The sequence below is a fragment of the Marmota marmota genome, unplaced genomic scaffold (assembly GCF_001458135.2).
Source record: "Marmota marmota marmota unplaced genomic scaffold, marMar, whole genome shotgun sequence".
Classification (NCBI taxonomy): domain Eukaryota; kingdom Metazoa; phylum Chordata; class Mammalia; order Rodentia; family Sciuridae; genus Marmota; species Marmota marmota.
Window position 1 is genome coordinate 6,824,553 of NW_026000205.1, and position 22,360 is coordinate 6,846,912.

At 49.3% G+C, this 22,360-nt stretch overlaps 3 protein-coding genes across 6 annotated transcripts; 2 read left to right on the forward strand and 1 right to left on the reverse strand.

Moving 5' to 3' along the window:
* Nucleotides 1–6,120: 6,120 nt before the first annotated feature.
* On the reverse strand, nucleotides 6,121–9,042 carry Erich4 (glutamate rich 4). Its single transcript, XM_015496804.2, has 3 exons — nucleotides 8,796–9,042; nucleotides 7,651–7,841; nucleotides 6,121–7,087 (listed from the first exon to the last, which is right to left on the reverse strand). Exons 2-3 carry the CDS (start codon nucleotides 7,822–7,824, stop codon nucleotides 6,863–6,865), a joined length of 399 nt encoding a protein of 132 aa, XP_015352290.1. The 5' UTR covers nucleotides 7,825–7,841; nucleotides 8,796–9,042; the 3' UTR covers nucleotides 6,121–6,862.
* A 1,838-nt stretch (nucleotides 9,043–10,880) lies between these two features.
* Dmac2 (distal membrane arm assembly component 2) lies at nucleotides 10,881–17,985 on the forward strand. 2 transcript variants are annotated; one of them, XM_048790845.1, is made up of 7 exons: nucleotides 10,881–10,929; nucleotides 12,950–13,146; nucleotides 14,542–14,622; nucleotides 16,051–16,187; nucleotides 16,291–16,453; nucleotides 16,861–16,978; nucleotides 17,642–17,985. In XM_048790845.1, exons 1-7 carry the CDS (start codon nucleotides 10,912–10,914, stop codon nucleotides 17,942–17,944), a joined length of 1,017 nt encoding a protein of 338 aa, XP_048646802.1. In that variant the 5' UTR covers nucleotides 10,881–10,911; the 3' UTR covers nucleotides 17,945–17,985. The 2 variants fall into 2 exon arrangements, with proteins under 2 accessions (XP_048646802.1, XP_015352289.1); XM_015496803.2 differs by having other exon boundaries at nucleotides 16,861–17,656.
* A 2,406-nt stretch (nucleotides 17,986–20,391) lies between these two features.
* On the forward strand, nucleotides 20,392–22,357 carry B3gnt8 (UDP-GlcNAc:betaGal beta-1,3-N-acetylglucosaminyltransferase 8). Of its 3 annotated transcripts, none has more exons than XM_015496806.2 (2): nucleotides 20,392–20,530; nucleotides 20,956–22,357. In XM_015496806.2, exon 2 carries the CDS (start codon nucleotides 20,988–20,990, stop codon nucleotides 22,173–22,175), a length of 1,188 nt encoding a protein of 395 aa, XP_015352292.1. In that variant the 5' UTR covers nucleotides 20,392–20,530; nucleotides 20,956–20,987; the 3' UTR covers nucleotides 22,176–22,357. The 3 variants fall into 3 exon arrangements, with proteins under 3 accessions (XP_015352292.1, XP_048646800.1, XP_048646801.1); XM_048790843.1 differs by having other exon boundaries at nucleotides 20,396–20,682; XM_048790844.1 differs by having other exon boundaries at nucleotides 20,409–20,530; nucleotides 20,932–22,357.
* The last annotated feature ends 3 nt before the right edge of the window (nucleotides 22,358–22,360 follow it).

Here is a 22,360-nt window from a genome sequence, read left to right on the forward strand (position 1 = left end):
ACAGCTCCCCCCTCTGCACATTGGTCACCTATCCTGGCACCTGCCATTGGATGTTGTCTTCTCTTGTATTATATGACAACACGGACGTTGCCATGATAAGCCCTGCGATTCCCAGTCACAGGATAGTTCCCAACTTCTCCAGTCTAGGGCCATGCTGATGAGATTTCTCAACAGCAACAGTGATTCTGAATAGAACCAAAGTCATCTCTAAACAACTTGCCTAAGGCTACTTATTGGACTTTCTCTCAGGCATTATCTAGATCTTACTTTTTAGAAAATGAGGACTCAACTGCTCTCATTCCCATCACAACAAAACATACACCCCCTTCCCATTCCTGTCATTCTATGTTTAGCGGTGGATTTAATTTTGTTTATTTAATTTTATTTTATAGGTGAGCCCAGTAATTGGGATTTCTTCCCAACTCCCAGCCTTTAGATTTAAATTATGGATTTAACTCTTTGCAATTTGCAGCACAAAAGGGCTCCAGAACATTCCTGCTGCAAGCAGGGGCCAGTTTAGAGACTTAAAAAGACAGCCTAGAAGACAAACTGGGTTCAGGGTCTCTGCAGGTTATTGTGTAGTGGTACTGCCCACTGGTGGTCAAAGTACAAATTGCAGCTCCTGAGGGGGGTCAAGCCTTTCCTTTTCCAAAGGGAGTAGTCACCCCCTGCAGCAGAGGCAGAAACAGTTACACAAATTGAGAGATGAAAACTTAAAATGCAGAGATCCTTCTTCAAAAATCATTAAGTAGCCAGGCCTACACCTGTAATCCCAGCGACTCCGGAGGCTGAGGGAGGCTGAGGAGGATCTCGAGTTCAAAGCCAGCCTCAGTAATTTAGAGAGCCCCTAAGCAACTCATTGAGACCCTGTCTAAAATATTAAAAATACCCTGTCTAAATAAAATATTAAAAAGGGCTGGGGATGTGGCTCAGTGGTTAAGTGCCCCTGGTTCAATCCCCAGTACCAAAGAGAAAGAAAGAAAAGAAAATCATTAAGTAGCCAGGTATGGTGGCACATACCTGTAATCCCAGGTATTCTTAAGGCTGAGGGGAAAGGATGGCAATTTTGAGGACAGCCTCAGCAACTTAGTATGATCATGTCTCAAAAAAAATTTTTTAAAAGACTGGGGATGCAGCTCAGTGGTAGAGCACCCCAGGGTTCAATTCCAAGTACTGAAAAACAAAAACACCTACACACAGATCTCTATAACAGCATTTTTGTAAATGCCTAAACTTGGAAGCAACCAAGACTTCCTTTGAGGTGAAAGAAGAGTGTGATACAGCCATACTATGGAATATTATTCAGCACTGAAAAGAAACGAACTATCAAACAAGACTGAACCCTGTCGTCCCATCAGGGACTGGGGTTTAGTGGTGATAAAAACCCCTTTTCAGGGGAGGTTCCTGATCCTGAATGCAGGAGGGACTAGTTGGTGACTTTTTACATACACCAGATGACATACTAGGCTCTGGCCAGAAACTGGGAGGAGAACGCGGCTGTCATCAAGGGAGCGGAACTGGGACTGGGACAGTCACAGGATCCTAGGATCTATGGGAGGTGTGGAGTTTTGTGCCAGGAGACAGGGCTATCCATGCTTATACTGAGGAACGGTCTCCTTACCCTCCTGAGGACAGTGTGCTCATTTCTGGCAGCTGCCATAACAACGTACCACAAACTTGGTAGCTTGAAACAACAGGAACGTATTCTCTCACAGTTCTGGAGGCCAGAAATCCAAAATCAAAGCATCAACAGGGCTGTGGCCTCCTGTGGCTCCTGGAGATTCCTAGTATTGCCTCCTCCTGGGTCTGCCCACCTTGGCTTGGGGCTGCTCTCTCCAGTCTCTACCTCTCTCTTGACTCCTCTTCTGTGTGTCTTCTCCCCTTCTGCCTCTCAACTGCACACTAATGATTGGATTTAGGACTCACCCAGATAACCCAGGATGATCTCATCTCCAGATCTTTCACTTTGTCATATGACAAAAAAAGACTTCTTCCAAGCTAGGTGACATTCACAAGTTCTGGGCAAAATAAATTGGAATTCCTCCCCCCCCCCGCCTCCTCCCCGTGCACACAGCTTCTGGGAATGTAGAAGGGTGCAGTTCTCTGGGAAACAGTCTGGTAGGTCCTCAGGATCCTGAACTATAGAGTCACCACATGATACACGGTATATTTGACATGCAGGTCTTTGGGGTCATTAATCAGACTACCACATGCTTTGCCTCCTGCTCTCCAGAACATGGAAAATCTACCCCCTTGGAAGCTCCCCACGGGGGAACAGTAGGTCTCAATGCCGTCTCTAAGACTTCCAATGGACTCAAATCCTGGTCCCACCCCTACCCTGTCTAGTGGCTTCCTCAGCGGGTGAGGTTGCAGCGCTTGTGTTGGCGCCATCTGGTGGAACCAGGGCATCACTGCAGGCGCGCGCCCTATAGAAGTAAGCCAGGCCCCCTGGCCACTTGGTAAAATTTCAAATTGTCATATTGAAACAGGCAAAAGGAAACAAGTGAAAATCTTCCAGAGAACGTATTTTATTCAACCCAATGTATTCAAGACATTATCAATGCAACATGCAGTCAACAACAACAAAAAAGCAACATATTATTTTACATGATTTTCTTCATACTAAATCTTTGAAACCCAGTGTGTGTTTTATGCTCACGGAACCTCTGAATTCAGAACAGCCACCTACCAAGTACTCAGTGGCCACACGTGCTGGTGGCTGTGGTACTGGACAGCACATCTCTAGAAGTCCAAGTGGAAGGCACGAGGGGGTGGGGCAGGGCAGGGCTCTGAGGTGAGGGAGTCTGAGATGGAGGCAGAAGAGGGGAGCTTAAGGAAGGGTGGCCCCACATTGAGGTCAGGGCCTGGCTGTCCGGACCTGGTCTTCGTGTGATCTCAGTGCCAGGTTCTATGGCCTGCAGGTGGGGGAAGTGCACACTCAGACCAGAGTTCTCTGCTGGCCGGACTGAGCAAGCCCCAGCCTTGGCGAGCCTGGTCCCACCGGCCTGGTAGGTGCATTCTCGTCCTCCTGAAGGCTGCCTGTGCTGGACTGCCTGCCCAGTCCAGCGTGGCACACACTGGGTAAGAGCTAGCATCTGAGAGCACTGTCTTTTTCTACTGGCCGCCTTCTCTTTTCCCAGCATTTGAACAACACTGACAGTACTTTAAGCACTCACCAAATATTTGTAGAATGAATGAAAAGAGAGTCCCGGGCCCTGTGCCCAGCCTCCTACTCCACCTTACCAGCTGCTGTCATGTGTTGAGTCCTGTCTACACCCCGGGCACTATGTCAACCACTTCCAATGAGTTATCCTTAAATCTCACCCAGCCCTGATTGGTGCTGACTCAGTCACTGCTGGATGCAGCTCAGTAAAAATGGTGCTGAGGACAGCGCTGGTGGGGCCGTCCACCTTCACACTCTGTCTCCCCCACAGAGTTCACCGCCATGGCCCAGGCCATGCACCTGACCTCCTCATCTCTGCAAGGTGACTCCCACTGCCTGGATGTAGCTGCCAAGACAGCCCAGACTCCCCCAGTCTCTGTGGGGCATCTCTCCCCTTCCCTGGGTGCTGAGGTCTGACTTCTAATGCTCTCCTCAGTCCCCATACAGCAGAGCTGCAGACCTGAGTCAGGTTGACAAATGAGGAGCAGGCTGGGGAGAAAGTCTGCCTTTGTCATTTTGCTACTGTCCCCAAAAGCTCCTGTGGGAGACAATGCGAGAGGGTTCAGAGGGAAAAGATTAGGTTGCGAGAGCCTTAAACTAATCACTGAATTAGTCCCTGATGGGATTAACTGAGTGGGGGCTGGGGTGTGGCTGGAGGAGGTGCATGGCCATGGGGTATGCACTTTGTATCTGGGGAATGGACTCTCTCTCTTTCTCTGCTTTCTGATCAAGATTCGAGCTGCTTCCCTCTGCCACACTCTTCCACCATGATGTTCAGTCCCACCTTGAGCCCTGAGGAATGGAGTCTGCTGTCTATGGATTGAGACCTCTGAAACCATGAACCCCCAAATAAACTTCTCCTCCTCTACAGTTGTTCTGGTTGGGTCCTTCAATCATAGCAGTGAAAAAGCTGACTAAAACTCCCACAGTTGGGTAAATTATAAAGAGGTTTGGCTGGGCCCAGTGGTGCATGGCTATAATCCCAGCAACTTGGGAAGCTGAAGCAAGAGGATTGAAAGTTTGAAGCCAGCCTCAGCAACTTAGCAAGACTCTGTCTCAGAACAAAAAAAATAAAAATGGACTGGGTATGTCACTCAATGACAGAACACTGCTGCGTGCTCCTAATACCAAAAAAAAAAAAAAAAAAGAAAGAGAAAGGAAGGAAGGAAGGGAATTTATTTTGGCTCAAGTTCCGATCCAAGGTGGAGAGGCCACATCTGGTGATAGCCTTGTGGCTGAAAGAGTTCTGAGGTGGTGCAGAAAATCACATAAATGTGTCCTGTGTCTTCGTCTTCCTCCCTCTTCTTTTAAAGCTACTACTATTCTGATGGCTTCCATCCTAATCACCTCCCCAAAGCCTCACCTCCAAACTTGGATTAAGTTTTCACCCTCTTAATATCTCACAATGGAGATTAAACTCCAACATGAGCTTCAGAAGGGACACCAATACCCAAACCAGCACTCTACCTAAATCCCCACCCCAGTCCTGGTCAAGAATCACAAGCCCAGGGGCTTCTGGGCTGCTGTCTGTAGATGCTGTACATCTCCAGCAGGTGGAGGTGTAACAACACATTTGCAACCCATCTGGGATCATGTCTGTAAATCCTGCATGCTCATCTGCCCCCACCCACATCCTATTTTTAACATTGGACACAGAAATGCAGCAGGAATTACCCTGTAACTTTGGGGGGAGTGGTTACCAGGGATTGAACCCAGGGTGCTTAACCACTGAGCCACACCCCCAGCCCTTTGTTTTTAATATTTATTTTTTAGTTGTAGTTGGACACAATATCTTTATTTTATTTTTATGTGGTGCTGAGGATCAAACCCAGGGCCTCGCACATGCTAGGCGAGCGCTCTACTGCTGAGCCACAATCCCAGCCTCTCCCCAGTCCTTTTTTATGTTTTATTTTGAGATGGGGGTCTAGCTAAATTGCTTAGGGCCTCGCTAAATTGCTGAGGCTGGCTTTGAACTGGAGATCCTCCTGCCTCAGCCTCCTGAGTCCCTGGATTACAGGTGTGCATGACAGTGCCTGGCACTATACCATAATTCAAAATGTTCTAACAACCATACTTGAAAATGTAAAAGGAAATAGGTGGGGCTGAGGGCGTGGCTCAGTGGTAGAGCATTCACTTAACATGCCAGAGACCCTGGATTCAATCTCCAGCATCACAATAAGAAAGAAAAGAAAAGAAAGAGAAAGAAAAAAAGAAATGAAAGAAACAGGTGAATACACCCAACATCACACAAATCATATGGATCAAAACCACAATAACACTTTATATCCATTAGGATGGCTATTACTAAAAAAAAAGAAAAGAAAGAAACACAGAGAAAATAATAAATTTTGGCAAGGATGTGGGGATACTGGAACCCCTGAGCCCTGCTGGTGGGAATTTAAAAAGGTGCTGGTTTTGTGGAAAGCACTATATTACTTCCCTCAGCAACTAAACACAGAATTTTCTAAGGGTCCAGCAATACCACTATGGGTGTGCACCCCAAAGAATTGAAATCAGGGACTTGAACAGACATCTGTACACCATATTCATATTATGCAGTATTATTTGCAATAGTCATAACAAATTGGAGGTAACCCAAGTGTCCAAACACAGATAAAATGGATAAACAAAAGGTACATACCTACCTTCATATATATGTATATACCTATATATGTAATATATATACAATATATATTACAATATAAAATATATTTCATATATACCTATATATATACACACACTTATATACCATATATATGTATTATATATAGGTATATATATACCTATATACCATATATACCTATATATGTAATATATAGATATAAGTGTAATATATTATTATATATTATATAATATATTATGTATATGTAATAATATTCGGCCTTAAAGAGGTAGGAAATTTTGACAAATGCTACAACATGACATCATGCTCAGTGAAATAAGGCAGACACAAAAAGACAAATATTGTATGATTCATTTGGATGAAGTACCTAGATTAGCAAGTTCATAGAGAAGGGACAGGATCATGTAGAGTTACTATTTAATGTTAGAGTTTCAGTTTTGCAGGATGAAGGGAGTTCTTGTGATAGTTACACAACCACAAGAATGTTACTAATGCCACCTAACCACATACTTTAAAATGGTTAACCCAATCAATTTTATGTTATTATTTTACCACAATAAAAAGTGAATAGGCAAGATTAATTTTAATAATATTTTATCCTAATATACTCAAAATATTATCATTTCAACATATAATCAATATTTTAAATTATTGAGATGTTTTACCTTCTTTTTACCACATGATCTTTTACATTTTGTGCATATTTTACACAAAGCACATCCCAATGTGAATCTACCATGTGTCAAGTGCTCAACAGCCATGTTTGGCTGGTGGCTACCACACTGGATGGTACTGATCTTCAACTTAGTCTGCAAACATCTCCACCATATCTGTAAAGACTCGCATCTCCACGGCCACACCTGAGGCTCTTCTGCAGCGTCTCTGTACACCTTCCACATCACCCGCATTCAAACCCGCCTACAGTCATAGGCCAACGCCTACATCTCATCCCCAGACATCATCAGAGAAAGAACCAGCTCTGGAGTGCCCACTGGCTTCAAACTGGATTTGACCTGCAAATCTCCCCTCTCCTTTGCATAAATATATATCTCATTTGTGCATCAAACTAAAGCATCTCAGATAGTCATCTCAAAGTCAGGGAGGCGTGGGATTGGGAAGGAGGTCCCCGGGCATCCTTCCTCCTGCTTCCCCTGGGGCTCTTCCTCCTCCTCCTCTTCCTCATCGCTGCTCTCCTCCTCCTCTTCCAGGATGGCCACCAGATCCTCCCGCAGTGCCCCCATCTCTAGCCCCAGGCTGCACAGCTGGCCCAGCAGCTGGATATCCACACGGCGCAGCTTTCCCTGCGGGCAGGAAGGGGTGTCAGGGGCATGCCACACCAGAGGGCAAGGGGTCCCACCAGGACTAGGGTGGGAGCAGGTCCCAGGTCCAGTCCTGGCCCACAGCACCTGGGCAGGTCCTCATTGTGCTCCTGGGTGCCATCCTGCCTGTCCTCCTGTCTCTTGATCTCAGTCTCTCTTTCCATTTCTGTCTCTCTTGTCTGCTTCCACTTTTCTGCCCATCTCTGTGTCTCTCCATGTCCGGGTCTCTCCCTGTCTGTATCTATTTCTGTTGCCCATGTCTGTACTCCTGCCGTGGCTCTTCACATCTCTCCCCCCACCCCTCATATTCAGATCCAGTCTGCCTCTCTGTCCCAGGATCTCTGATTTGCACCTGCCTCTCTGTCTCTGTCTCCATTCCCCTCGCAATGTCTCTGCTTCTCCCTCCACCTCTGCCTCCAGTTCTCATTCCTGTCTCCCAGCTCCTGTCTTCCAGCCTCTGGCCCTTTCTACCTCACCACCGTCACTCACTCACTTATTCATTCTCTCTCTCCATGTCTTGTCCCTCCAAATCCCTCCTCACTCACCAGCTCCTCCCAGATCCACAGCAGACTCTCCTTGGCACCTCCAGGTTCCTCCCCTGGGGACAGAAGGGTCTGTCCAGGGCTCCCCTCTGGGGGGGGTCCCCTCAGGGCCTGGGGTAGTGGGCCCAGCCCAGGGGGCTCCAGTCCCGCCTGCTTCAGCTGCATCCACAGCTCCATAGTCTAATCAGTGGCTGCTAGGAGGAGGAAGTAGCAAGGTTCAGGGTGACTCAGTGTCCTGGGGAGTCATGGGGTTGGGGGAGGAAAGGGCAGTGTGGGGGGTGCTGGCAGAGGCATCCCAAAGTCCATTCTTCACTGAGAATCAGCTGGCTGTGGGGTTTTTTTTCTTCCCTCCTGAATTCCTACCTCAGCTCTCACACGGTCCAGCCACAGCCTTTCTGGGAGATCAAACTCCACCTTCCTGCCTCTTCTCAGACCAGACCACCCACAGGTGCTGGGTGTCTGTGGATACTGTCTGTCCTGCCTCTCCTGCATCCTGCCACCTCTCCAGTCCCTCCTTCTCAGCCTTTTCCTAAATTACATCACCTGACGTCTTATGTGCCCACAGATTGGTGGTCTTGACCTGTCTCCTGGTTCTCGCCATCCCAGGGCTTGTCTAAGGGTCCCTTAGTGTCCAGACTACTATCCATAACAGAGTGGCCAATGTTGCTGGCCCTGGACTTGCCTGCATCAGGGTGGCCTTGCTGTGGAAAAGACTAGGGAGTTCTACAGGCCTCCCTCTGCCTCTCTTTCAAACCCAAAGTTTTATAAAATTCCACTGAGAAGTCAATGGTTCCCAAGTCCCTGACTCAGTCCCGACCTCCTTCCTGAGCTCAGATCCCACTCAGCAGCTCCATATGGATGTCAGACATCTCAAGGTCAACATGGCCAGAACAGAACTCTCAAATGTGAACTACCAGACAAGATTAATTTCCTGTTGACACTGTGAAAAATTATCACAATCTTGGTGGCTCAAAACAACAGTTATGGGCTGGGGTTGTGGCTCAGCAGTAGAGCGCTTGCCTAGCATGTGTGAGGACCTAGGTTCGATCCTCAGCACCATGTACAAATAAATAAAAAATAAGGGTATTGTGTCCACCTACAACTAAAACATATATATTAAAAAAAAAACAAAACAGTTATTCTCTTACTGTTCTGGAGATCAGAAGTCTAAAGTGACTGGTGCATAGGGCTGGTTCTCTCTAGAGGGTCCAGGGGAGAATCCACTCCCAAGTCTTTTCCAGCTTCCAGAAGCCACGGCCTTCCTTGGCTCACAGCCCCTCCTTCCTTCACTCTAACCTTTGCCTCCACCATCCTGTCTCCTACTGACTCGGATCTTCCAACCTGCCCAGTGGAATCTTGTGGGTATATTGGTCCTACTGATTATTCGTAAAATCTCCCCCTCTCAAGATTCTACTTCAGTTAGGGCTGGGGTTGTGGCTCAGTGGTAGAGCACTTGCCTAGCACTGGGTTCAATCCTAACACCACAAAAAAAAATAAATAAATAAATAAATAAAATAAAAGTATTGTGTTCTTCTACAACTAAAACAAAAATTAAAAAAAAAAAAAAGATTCTACTTTACATCTGCAAAGTCCCATATAAAGAACTACTGTCACAGGTTCAAGGATCACAAAACATAAATATCTTGGAGGTGGGAGCATTATTCAGCTTATCATCTCCACCTTCCCCAATCTGCTGCTTCTCTAGTTTCCTCATCTCCATAAGGGACACCCCAATCTTCTTAGTTTCTCAGGCTGTTGGCATGACCTTCAAATAGATTCAAAATCTGAGCCTTTCTCACTATCATCACTGCCTAGACTATTGCAATAGCCTCTTTGCTCGTTCCTCAACCTATTATATCCAATTTCCACCTGGCAGAAATGATCTTACAAAACGTAAATAAGATTTTGACACTCTCCTCACTGGGAACAGAATAAAATCCTACTGGGCCTGCAGTCAGCCTTCTGTCCACCTCTCTGACCCAGTCTCTACCTCTCTCTGCAAGCTGGTTCCCACATAAGGGCCTTTACACTAGCTATTATTTCTACCTGAAACACTTTTCCCCTAGACCTTGGAATGAATGGCTGTTTTCTTCCTTATCATTACTTCCTTTTTTTTTTTTTTTTCTTTTTGGTACTAGATATTTTACCACTGAGCTACACCCCCAGTCCCTGGCCTTTTTTTTAGCCCTAGATTTTTTGCAATTTTTAATTTTTTTTTTTTTTTAGTTTTAGATGGACACAATACCTTCATTTATTCTTTTTTAATGTGGTGCTAAGGACTGAACCCAGTGCCTCATATATGCAAGTGCTCTACCATTGAGCCACAATCCCAGCCCATCCTCAGTTCTTTTTTTTTTTTTTTTTGAGAAAGGATTTTGCTAAACTGCTGAGGCTGACTTCCAATTTACAATTCTCCTACCTCAATCACCTGAGTTGGTGGGATTAAGGCATGCCCACCACTCCTGACTCACTTCCATCATTAATGTCACCTCTTCAGAAAGGCATTTTTGCTGATGGCTCCATGTCCCAGTCACTGCCTATTATATTTATGAAAACACTGTTTTTATCTACTTCTTATCAAACACTATCTGACTTGATCTTGCTTATTCATTTGCTTCTTATCTATCCTCTCCCCAGCTGGAATGCTGACTCCCTGAGAGAGAAGTTGGGTTGGTCCTGCTCACCAAGGTAACTTCAGCACTCAGAACAGTACTTAACACCCCACAGTAGTGCTCAGGAAGTATCTGCGGAATGAGAGAATGAAAACTTCTATACACAAGACTTCCCACTGAATCTTTAAGCGATCTAGGCTTGACCTCCAAAATAGGTTGAACACTTCACAATATCAGTCTTGAGATCTGATCTCAGTTTCTTACCCTTATGTCTGACCTCATCACCCACTCCACCTTCCCCTAGCTTGACTCCGGTTTTAAAAAAAAAAAAAAAAAAAGACACAATCTGTTTTTTAGCCAAATTATTCTGAAGAGAAGGAAATCAGGGAACTGCAGCTGCAGTCTAAGGAAGTGAATGTACAGCTTTTCTAGGGACAGGAAGGACTGTCCAGCTTTCCTAGGGAAGGACATGTAGAGTTCCATTTTTCAGGTCCGTGGAGAAAGTACTCCAAGCAATCCTTAAAAGCGAGTAAGCTAAAAATCAGAATGTGCCTTTAAGAGGGTGTGGCCACAAGAGAAGGCATTTGCGACTGAAAAGGGGGGGGCGGGAAAAGAAAAGACCGGCCCCTTCCGACTACGTAAGCCCGGCAAGATGGCAGCGCCCAGGTCGGTAAGTGACCGGGCCTCCTAGAGCTCCCGAAATTGAAGTCCGCTCTACAGCCTCCACCCTCGGGCCCTTTGTCACCCTCGGGAGCCCGGTATAAGGGAACAGAGGCATCTCCCGCTAGGGGCTAGGTCTCACACCGGGAGTGTACCTCAGGGGCTATGGGGCAGGGGGCAGAGGGCAGGAAGGATCCCCGGAGCCTCAATCGGCGGCGGAGTTTTAGGGAGCAAGTGGGAGGGGACTTGGCGAGGGCAACCAATGGGAATGTGTGCCTAGCCAATCGGACTGAGGGGTACAACTGATCGCACAAGGAGCCAATGAGCATGCGAGGGTGGGTTCTGGGCGGAGAAGAGCTCTGGGAATGTTTTGCCTGAGAGTTAGGGATTGGGTTCGAGGGTGGAGCCCGGAGAATAAATTTGAGGGAAATTCATGGAGATTTAGTAATTTTGGTGGAAAAACCAGTGGTACCATGAGGACAGAGTTAGGAATGAAGATGTGAATTTGGGAGTTCCAGTGAAAAGAATCTGAGGGGAATTACGGGATTTGCGATAGTCGTTAAGAGAATTTAAAGAATTGGGTAAAAATCAAGGAATGAATTCAGGGAAAATTGTCAGTTTCAGAGTTTTTAGAGGAGCCGGGCGCAGTGGCGCAAGTCTGTAATCCCAGCGGCTCAGGAGACTGAGGCCATCGGATCGCGAGTTCAGAGCCAGCCTCAGCAATTTAGCGAGGCCCTAAGCAACTAAGCGAGACCCTTTTTCTAAATTTAAAAATATGAAAAAGGGCTGGGGATGTGGCTTAGTGGGTAAGCGCCCCTGGCTCGATACCTGGTGCGTGTGTGCGCGCACAAATACACACACACACACACACACACACACACACACACACACACGGGAAGGTTTGGACAAAAGGGAGAATGAGCGATTTTGGTTACAGAAGAAATTTTAGCCCAGCGCAGAGGGTGCACACTTGTGATCCCAGCGACTGAGGAGGCTGAGGCAGGAGGATCAGAGGTTCGAGACCAACCTGGGGGTTTAGCAACCCCGTCTCAAAATATAAATTTTAAAAAGGACCAGGGATGTAGCTCACTGGCAGAACGCCCCTGGTTCAACCCCCAGTAGTGCAGAGGAGGCTTTGAAAGGGAAATCAAGGGTTGGGGGGGCTTCTCTTGTGGGCATGCACCTCCATTTTTCAAACCTTCTCTTAAAGGCACATACATTTTTTGGTCTTCTCGGGTTTAGGGAGCGCCCAAGTGCTCTGTCCATGGTAAATTAAAGAGATAAATTTAAAAGGGAGGTCTGGGGTTCATTGATAGAGTGCTTGCTTAGCACTCCCCAAGGCCCTGGGTTCAATACTAACTGAACTTTGTTCAGTACTAACAAAATAAAATAATAAAATTAATTAAGATTATATTTCAGTGGAAAGAAAAGGGTCAATCAGGAAGATTCCAGGGAGAATTGGTAAAATTAACGGGCAATTTGTCAGAAATTAAAGGAGTCAGACAATTGAGGTTTTTAGAGAAAAACAGAACTTGGTGGAAGAATTTAGAAAAAAACAGAATATTTGTCTAAATCAAGGAGAAAATTTAGGGTTGATTAAAGGAAGAATTTGGGGGGCTGGGAATGTGGCTCAAGCGGTAGCACGCTTGCCTGGCATGCGTGCTGCCTGGGTTTGATCCCCAGCACCACATACAAAACTAAGATGTTGTGTCCACCGAAAACTAACAATATATATATATATTAAAAATTCTCTCTCTCTCTCTCTCTCTTTTTAAAAAAAATAAAGGAAGAATATGGGGAAATTTTTGGAATCCCAAAGAGTTTTATATTTTTCTCTTGGTGCTAAGGATTAAACCCAGAGCTTTGTGCCAATGAAGCAGGTGCTCTACCACTGAGCTTCATCCCCAGCTCAGAATTGGGAAGTTCTGAAAGGAGAACTTTCAGGAAGCAAGGGATTGAGGTTCATGGAACAAGAAGGGAGGGGAGGTCCAGCTCCAGACCCAGCCTCTCTTTCCTCTTCCTCTCCCCAGTTCCTGTGCCTGCTGGCCCCAATATATAATGGAGGTACTAGGGGCATCCATGGTCTGAGTGGGGCAGTGCCCCGGGAGGGCAGTCAGAGGGAGAGAAGGACACTACTCCAGTTCCTGACTGACCATTTCTACGATGTGGAGGCTCTGAGACAGTACTTGCTCCAGAGGAAGATAGAGAAGGTGCACAAGGAAAATCGGTGAGAACCTGCAGCCTGCAAGACCCTGCCTGCTAATCAGGCCTCACCAGTAAGAGCTTCACTCCTGCCCTGCTGCTCCCAGCCAGCACCAGGGCTTCCCTACCACTGTTGCATCTTCATATCCCGCCCACACCCTCCTCAAGGCACCTGCTGCCAACAGCTCCACTTGGGGGATCTACCTGGCCTCACACCTAACATGGCTAGAATAAAACCTTTCATTTCTCCTTAAAAGAACCTGCTCACCTCTAAGCCTTCCTCATCACAGGAACTGGTGCTACTGACATTCAGACTGATTTTTAAGGAATCCTCTTAACTCTTAGCTTCTCCGCCCTCCACATTCAGTGCATCAACATTAGAATATTCCAGGTCTGGTCACCTCCACTGTTTATAATGTCAGGTCACTGTGGTCATCTCTTGACCTTTAATATGTTCTCAGTTACAGTCTACAAAGCAACCAAAGGACCCACAAGAAAGTAAAATACAAACCATCACCACCTGCCTAAAACTCCAAGTGGTTTCTGACTAACTAAAGTAAAAGCCCCATCTCCAAGGCCCTAAGACCTGGCTGCCATGAGCTTTGAGACCCCTCCCAGGGACTCCCACCTACAAGGCCTCCTTGTTGCTATGAACCCAGCCATTGAAATTCAAGCCTCTGAGCTTGGCTACTCTGCTCCTTAGGCCTGGCAGGCCCTGGCCTTGACCTTCTCATTCCTTCTCACTATTCAAGTCTGCCCAATGTCACTGCCTCCAAGAACTGTCTTTTTTATTATTATTTTTTTTTAGTTACAATACAATACCTTTATTTTGTTTATACTCACCTCACACGTGCTAGGCGAGTATTCTACCCACTGAGCCACAACCCCAGCCCCAGTATTTTTAATTTTTTATTTTTTAAAAATATTTATTTAGTTGCAGATAAACACACAGTATCTTTATTTATTTTTATGTGGTACGGAGGATCAAACCCAGTGCCTCACATATGCAAGGCAAGCATTTTACCATTGAGCTACATACAGCCCCAGCCCCACCCCCAGAACTGTCTTTTAACACCTAAAACTAAACCATTCTCCACCAGTCAAGCCCCTGACCAAGCCACTCCCTGTGGGTGTCCACCATGACTTCTTTTCGTCATTGTGTTGGTACTCTGCCATTTGTGGTTATTTCCTGGAGCGTCATCTATCTCTTTTCAGATAGCTCAAAAAGGAAGGTCAGGGATGGTTATCTGCTGTGGTCACCACTGTGCCCCCAGTGCCCAGTATTTAATGGTCATTCAATAAAAATTCACAGCCAGGTGTGTTTGCCCAGTGCTCTGGACTCTGCCCCTCTCAGCGCACTAGGGCATGGCGAGGGGTGCGGTGCTCTCAGGATTTACCTTTACTACCATTTTCTTGGCAGATCCCTCGCCCACATCCAGGAGAAATATGGCCCGTACATCGCAGGAGCCTTCTTTGTCCTGAAGCAGGGAGGTGCAGTCAAGTATGACAGCAAAGGTTTCTGTTGTGGGTTGGGAGGGGCAGCAGGGTTCCAAGACCAGCCTCTGCAGTCAAATGGGCTTTCCTGTGTACCAGTTTTTGCCACCTAGTGGCTGTGGGGTGTGGGACCTGTTCCTGGGCTTCTGTTGTGTCATCTATAAAATGTGATTGATGATTGTAGCTAATCAACAAGGTTTACAGTAAGGGCTGGAATTCTGTAGTCTAAACATCTATAATGAGGCCTTGCATAACATGTCCTCAATAAAGTTGGTTAGTCACTGCTATAGTCTCAGCACCTACTCAGGAGGCTGAGGCAGGAGGATTGCGTGAGCCTGGGAGTTCAAGGCCAGCCTGAACAGCATAGCTAGACTTCATCTCAAAAAGAAAATAGTTTTTCTTTTTCTCGCTCCCTCTCCCCCATTTGTTTCTCCTTCCCTTTCTCCTCCTTCCTGATATTTTTTCCTTCTTTTTGGAAAAATAGTTCCCAGAAGATTCATCTAATCCTCATGTTTGTTCCATTTGAAACGCTTACCTGACCAGGCACAGTGGTGCACACCTGAAACCCCAGCAACTCAGGAGGCCAAAACAGGAGGATTGCAGGTTTGAGACCAGCCTGGATAACTTTGCAAGACCTTGTCTCAAAATAAAAAAAAAAAGCACTGGAGTTGTAGCTCAGTGATAGAGCACTTGCCTAGGACATTGAAGGCACTGAGTTCAATCCTCAGCACCACATAAAAGTAAATAAATAAAGGTATTGTGTCTGTCTACAACTAAAAATATATATTTAAAAAAAAAATAAAAGGAGCTAAGGATGTAGCTCAGTAATGAAGCGCCCCAGGTTCAATTCTCAGTACTGCAAAAATTTTAAAAAATAAACAACTCGGACCTAGTCTGAGCACTTCCTTGAGCAACCTCCTTAGGACAGTCTGGAATGCCTATAACCATTGCCCATCTACAAGGACTAATGCACCCAGCTCTGTGCTCATATGTTATCTGTATTCCCTAGGCCTCTCAGCCTCCAGGTGTGTGAGCCTGGACAAGCATTCCATCTGTGTTGGAATTGTCATGAGATCCAACATGGCCCTCGCGGTGAGGCTCTCAGCACAGGCTGATGTGTATACAGGAAGTGTGTTAGTGCAGTCGCTTTATCATAGGGGCAAGGGAGGGTTCTGGGGAATTGGAAACATCAATATCAATACTCCCTCCCTCTCCCCCCTCCTTTGGTACTGAAATTGAGCCAAGGGGTACTTTACCCCTGAGCTACATATATAGCCCTTTTTATTTTTTTGAGACCGGGCCTTGCTAAGTTGCTGAGGACCTCACTAAACTACCGGCTATCCTTGAACTTGTGATCCTCCTGCCTCACCCTCCTCAGTTGCAGGAATTATAGGCTTGCACTGCCACCCCTGGCTTCCCTCCCTCTCTTCTGCAGGTTTCAGGACCATGAGTGGATCAGGTCGGATAAGCGTGGCCATTTCTTCCTTGAGTTCTTGAAGCTACAGACAGTGCCTGTGCAGGCTGTGGACGCCAGTGGCTGTGCCATCAACTACGACGGCCTGGACAACCTCTGTGAGGGGGCAGAAAGGGAAGGGGTCGGAGGGCCTCCACATCTCCCTTTCTGGTGGTAGGCTCCAGACAGCCCCTGCTACCCTCCTGCCTTCTCCCACTACAGTGCCCCTGAAGGAGCTCCAGTCCCTGTCACTGCAGCGCTGCCCCAATGTGGACGACTGGTGTCTCAGCCGCCTCTACCTGCTGGCCGGTTCACTGCAGGAGCTCTCACTATCAGGGTGTCCCCACATCTCTGAACGGGGCCTCGCCTGCCTCCACCACCTCCAGTAAGACCTCAGCTCAGCCTGGGCCCTGCTCCAGGGCATCTCCCACCCAACCCTGATGCTGGAGAGAAAGTGGGGAGGGAGCAATTTTGGGCTGTCCCTATACCCTAAGGTTGTGGGGTAGGTATGGATGAGCAGTTGCAGCACACGTGTGGAAGAATTAAAATGATGGTTTTCTTTTAATGAAGCCGTCATGGTATTTACACTGATGCAGAACCATGTATACTTAACCAGGGGATTTCATGGGCTTACTATAATAAAGTTTTGAGATCAGGGTTGTAGCTCAGTGGTAGAGCACTTGCCTAGCCCTAGCCATTCAGGCCTGGGTTCCACCCCCAGGGGAAAAAAAAAAAAAAAGCTACTGTAAGCACACACATGCTGTCCTCATGCAGTGCCCTTCTTTCCCTCAGGAACCTTCGCAGGCTGGACATCTCAAACCTCCCAGCTGTGTCCTACCCAGGCCTCACTCGGATCCTGGTGGAGGAGATGCTGCCCAACTGTGAGGTCCTGGGGATGGATGAGGACCAGGTGCTGTAGCTGAGGCTGGAGGAGCAGCCTCAGGACTCGGCCAGTCCCAACCCTGCCTGACCTCAGCCCACTCTGCTCTCCCGTGGATGGCAGCAGGCTGATGGAATGTGTGATGGTGCCCACACTCTGACTTGCAATGGGGATCACGCAGCAGGGAAGGGGGCCTGGCAGGTCCGAGGGAAGGAGGGCGTGAGGTCAGGTGTTTATTCCCAGCTGCCCTTGGCTGGCAGTCAGGGTTCTTGTCACCCTGTCAGGCACTCCTTTCCACACACTGCTCCTTCCCCTGCCTCTAGGGCCTGGTGAGGTAGAGTCTCCCAATCAGTAGGACAGGAAGCTGTCCTCGCCCCACGCATGGCTCAGCCTTGTCAAGAGGCCTCTCCTAAGCTGTTCCACATTTGAGTATGTGGCCGTCTCTTGCAGGGACCCTGACATGGGGTGCTGCAAGCACTTGACAGCAGTGGCTCTCCCCAGTGCAGGACTGATCAGCTTACAGCAGCATGTCCAGCATCCCTGGCCCACACTTACTGAAGGCCAGTACCACCCGAACTCCCACAGTGTTGCCAGTAATTGATTTATTGATTTTGAGCTCCAAATTCAACTTTTCTGCCTGCTCTGTGAAAATGAAGCTGGGCCTTTAAAATATTTTCCTTTGCCAACTGGCAGGACAGACTTCCCGCCAGAGGGTGCTGGAGGAACACTCCAGGAGGAGAGGCCAGTGCTCTGCTGTACCTACAGCTTACCTGCTCCAGGTCTTGGTCTTGCTGGGCTGGTGGCTTCCCCCGCACTCAGCTCCTGGAGAGCCTGTGGTCCACAGCCTCCTCTGGTGCCCGCCCCCTCCACCAGTGGTCTCACAGGGGCCTCCGTCGATGCTTCTCTGTGAATAACTCCCCAGCACTCCGGATGGGCTTCTGGTCAATTCGGAGGCAGTTTACCAATGAATTCCTTGTGATCCCAATTCACTGCTGAGATCAATAATTCTTTATGTTAAACTTTGCCTGTTGAAATTACTGTGTGGTTTCCTCTCCTGATTGGATCCAGATGGATGCAGAATCTGTCTGCAGTTTCTCAGGACACAGACTCCCAAATAGAGTTTTGGAATTGGTTTGGTTGTAGCTTTGGGCTTAAGCATAGCCCTAAGCTCCTTGCTGATGGGAAACAGGATGCCCCAGAACACAGTGGCATCAGAGCCCTGGCATCACCTATGGTGATCCAGCATGATGAGCTGACAACTGAAACACGTGCGTGGGAGCCCCGGTGGCTGCTGGGCTTGAAAGCTGTGACAGTTGGGACAATTCTAAACAGTAAGATGTTGATGGATTCTTGGGAATGCCTTTAAGTGCTTACAGATAATGACAAGCCCAATATGTCACATCTAAGAACTAGAGAGGTTTCATTATAGCACCAAAAGCTATAATGGTCATCTGTTGGACCCCATCTCAAAGCGTCAAGTTACTCAGAGACTCCTTTACCAGTGCCAAGGGATCTATCATCCTGCCTATGCTTGGAAAACTTGTGATGACTTGGGATCCTCACTTTGAAAGGGGGCATCCATTATTAAGACTTACAAGTGTTCCCCTGCTGCCCCACATCCATAAATGCCAAGGGTCAAATCTCAGCTTGCTCCAGGGGAACAGGTACCTACCAGGACACAGGAAGGAACAGCTTACATACCATAGAACAAGACTGCAAATATATGTATAGTCAGAAACTTGGGAAATGTGTGCAAGAATGGATTTTAAGTGTGTCAGACCAATGAGGGTGGTTCTGACACTAGTTGGGGCTTTGACATTTGCAAGGTGAGCACACTTACCAAAGATGCCTGATTTAATGGGTTACTTTGTGCAACAGGGGTGGTTCTAACAGTTCTTGGTTGGATGACTGGAACTTGGACCCAAAAGTAGCCTACAGTAAAGAGGCTGAGACTAGAACTGCCCTGGCATAATATAGAGGCAAGGAATCCAAAGGCTTAATTAGGGAGACAGACACACCAGGTTGGAGTGATCAAATTGGATCTGCACGGCTACCTTCAACTGCAATCCACAAGTAGACACCTCTTATTAACAGACTAATCCTGCATTTCTTCAATCCCAAGTTTAGTTATATCAAACTTTCCCTGTTCCAACTGCTATATGGTTTCTCCTCAATGGACCCAGAATGACGCCCCAGGAGAGGGGCCCAAAACCTCTGTGTGAGATGAGCAGGAGTTCAGGGGGCTTGACCTCCTCTCCTGACCCCAGGTGAGGCAGGCTGGCCCTGCCTGGCCCTGCCTGGCCCCTGGCCGTTCTCCTAGAAGTAGCTTTTATTCCACTGGCATTCACCACTTCCACCCCACTCTCTTCCTCCAGCTGTTCCATTATTCAAACCTTAGGGAGGAAATCAGAGCTGGACAGATAACAAGCTTCTGCTGCTGACTGGGTTCCTGACAAACTCTGGACAGTATCTCTCCAAACCAGGTGGGGTGAAGAGGTCAGCCCCAAGGTCCCAGGAGACAGTGGGACAAGGAAGCCCCACCTATTCCCTCCCTAGATAGCTGGCGCAGTCCCAACAGCAGAGGCCCCTGGAGGACAGGGGTGTAAACACAGGCAGACACCTTTTCTAGTCCCAGGGGTGGGACATGAGTGATGCTGAAGTCACTGCAGCGAGGGAGGGGCAGGCACCAGGGCAGCTGGCCCCAGGACTGGGTGAGAGCCTTAGGAATTGCTTACAGGCCTCCCTTCGGGTGGGTGGCCTAGGCAAAGAGGGGGGAGGTTCTCTTGGCTTCCGGTGTGCTCCCCCATCACCCCTACTGCCCTTCACTTAGCTCCCCTTCACCTGGTCCTTCTTCCTTGTTCCTCTTTGCTGGTTCCTTACAGGCTCCCTTCACCTCTCCCAGGGTCAGTCTCCACCTTCCGGTTTCCTGCTCCCAGTCCTCCACCCACAGCCCTCAACCTCGGCTCCTGCAGGGGCTTCCTAGCCAACCCATGTCCATTTCCCTGCTCCACGCCCTCCAGGGCACCTTCCCCATCTTCTCCTGGCTCTCTCATCTCTGTCTCCCTCTTTTCTCTCTTCCTGACTCCTGGCCGAGGTCTCCCTGGCTGTCTTTCTCTCCTCTTGATGTCCCGCCTCCTCCCTGCCAGGCCAGTCCTCACCCCTACCCCGACTACAGGCGCAGCAGCAAACATGCCTATCTCTGGCGGCCGATCCATCCCCACTCAGCACATTCACACCGCCTCTGGGCTGTGGCCTCAAGCCAGCCCCTGGCCTCCCTCCCCATCTTTCCTCTTTGGGACTCGGCTTCCCTCTGGGTCATTCTGACACCACCCAGTCCTTGGCCTCACCCTCTCCTGGACTCTCTCCCCTAGGCTCCTGGACCACCCCTCCTGGGCCTCACAGGGTCCCATCTGTTGCTGTGGCCACCCCTGCACCTTCCCCCNAGCCTCCTGCTCCCGCCCTGGCTGGGCTGGGCTGGGCTGGGCTGGGCTGGCAGCCTGACGACACTCAGGCAGGGGCAGCACCGAGAAAACCTGACCAGAGGCCCGGCCGCGCCGGAGCTGGTGGGAGCCAGACCAAAAGGTACAGAGGAGACAGATCCCGGTCCCCCAACCCTGTCCCTGGAGTAGTGTTGCTGGGAGAGGGAGGTTGGGTTTCTGAGAAGTGAAAGGAACCCTCCAGCCAGCTGGGGATCAAGTGATCCTGATTCCTGGGAAGAATGGAGAGAAGAGGAGGTAGGAATGGTGGCCAGTGGAAATGGGGACTAGGTCACCTCCAGGGCTTTTAGGAAGGTGGAAAAAGAATGGGATTGGAATGGAGGGGAAAGTCCCCAGTCCAGTTGGGTCCCTGGCAGGCTGGGGGTGACCTGTTGGGGTCAGAGAATGAGAGAAGCCATTACAGGGTTGGCTAAGACAGTGAGAAACTGAGGCAATTTGCCTGGGGCCCGGCCAGGCCCTCTCTAGAGGCTGGTCACACCGCTGTAGCTCCCCTGTGACTCCCTTTTGCAGCTCCCTCGGCTGCCCCTTCCCTGGGCCAGGTCATGCGCTGCCCCAAGTGTCTGCTCTGCCTGTCAGCATTGCTCACGCTCCTGGGCCTCAAAGTGTACATCGAGTGGACCTCCGAATCCCGGCTTAGCAAGGCCTACCCAGGACCCCGGGGTACGCTGTCAGGCCCCACATCAGCCAGCACTGAGCCCACCCTGCCTGCCAATCTCTCAGCCCGCCTGGGCCAGACTGGCCCACTGCCTTCAGCTTATTGGAACCAGCAGCAGTGGCGGCTGAGAGCCCTGCCCAGTGAGAACAGTGCTGAGGCAGGGGGCTGCCAGGCTTGGGGAGCTGCTGCTGCTGCTGAGATCCCAGACTTCACCTCCTACCCTGAGGACCTCCGTCGCTTCTTGCTGTCAGCAGCCTGCCGGAGCTTCCCACAGTGGCTGCCTGAAGGCAGCCAAGTAGCCAGCTGCTCAGACACTAACGTCCCCTTCCTGCTGTTGGCTGTCAAGTCGGAACCAGGACGCTTTGCAGAACGACAGGCCGTGAGGGAGACGTGGGGCCGTCCAGCTCCTGGGATTCGGCGGCTCTTCCTGCTGGGGTCCCCAGTGGGTGAGGGGGGGCCTGACTTGCGCTCACTGGTGGCCTGGGAGAGCCGTCGCTACAATGACCTGCTGCTCTGGGATTTTCTTGACGTTCCCTACAACCGGACGCTCAAAGACCTGCTGTTGCTGACCTGGCTGGGCCACCACTGTCCGGAGGTGAATTTTGTCCTGCAAGCTCAGGACGATGCTTTTGTACACATGCCCGCCCTGCTGGATCACCTGCAGGCCCTGCCGCCCACCTGGGCCCGAAGTCTCTACCTGGGTGAGGTTTTCACCCAGGCCAAGCCCCTCAGGAAGCCTGGGGGACCCTTCTATGTGCCCGGGTCCTTCTTTGAAGGTGGTTACCCAGCCTATGCGAGTGGGGGTGGCTACGTCATCGCGGGGCGCCTGGCTCCTTGGCTGCTGCAGGCGGCAGCCCGCGTGGCACCCTTCCCGTTCGATGATGTCTACACAGGCCTTTGCTTCCGAGCCCTGGGTCTAGTACCACGGACACACCCAGGCTTCCTCACAGCCTGGCCGGCAGACCGCACCACAGACCCCTGTACACTCCGAGACCTGCTGCTGGTGCGGCCCCTCAGCCCCCAAGACAGCATTCGGCTCTGGAGACAGCTGCAGGAGCTGCAGCCACAGTGCTGAGCCTTGCGAGAAGGGGCTAACCTGGTCTGCCCCCGCCCGCAGGTCTTGGTGTGAGGGTGCAGGTCCTGGATCCTGGACTGCTTGAGCCACTCCTGGGCACTCTTTGTCCAGGGGACTGGACAGAAAGGATGAGGCTTGTTTTTGCCTACCTTTTGTTTTTGAAAAACATGTACTCCCCACTCTGA

Bases quoted from the DNA above. Each gene is read 5' to 3' on its own strand.
- Erich4 (XM_015496804.2), bottom strand. From the start codon at position 7,824: ATGGAGCTGTGGATGCAGCTGAAGCAGGCGGGACTGGAGCCCCCTGGG. The intron at 7,088-7,650 runs GTGAGTGAGGAG...TCCTGCCCGCAG, and splicing joins TGTGGATCTGGGAGGAGCTG to GGAAAGCTGCGCCGTGTGGA.
- Dmac2 (XM_048790845.1), top strand. The intron at 13,147-14,541 runs GTGAGAACCTGC...TTTTCTTGGCAG, and splicing joins AAGGTGCACAAGGAAAATCG to ATCCCTCGCCCACATCCAGG. The intron at 16,979-17,641 runs GTGCTGTAGCTG...GCCAACTGGCAG, and splicing joins TGGGGATGGATGAGGACCAG to GACAGACTTCCCGCCAGAGG.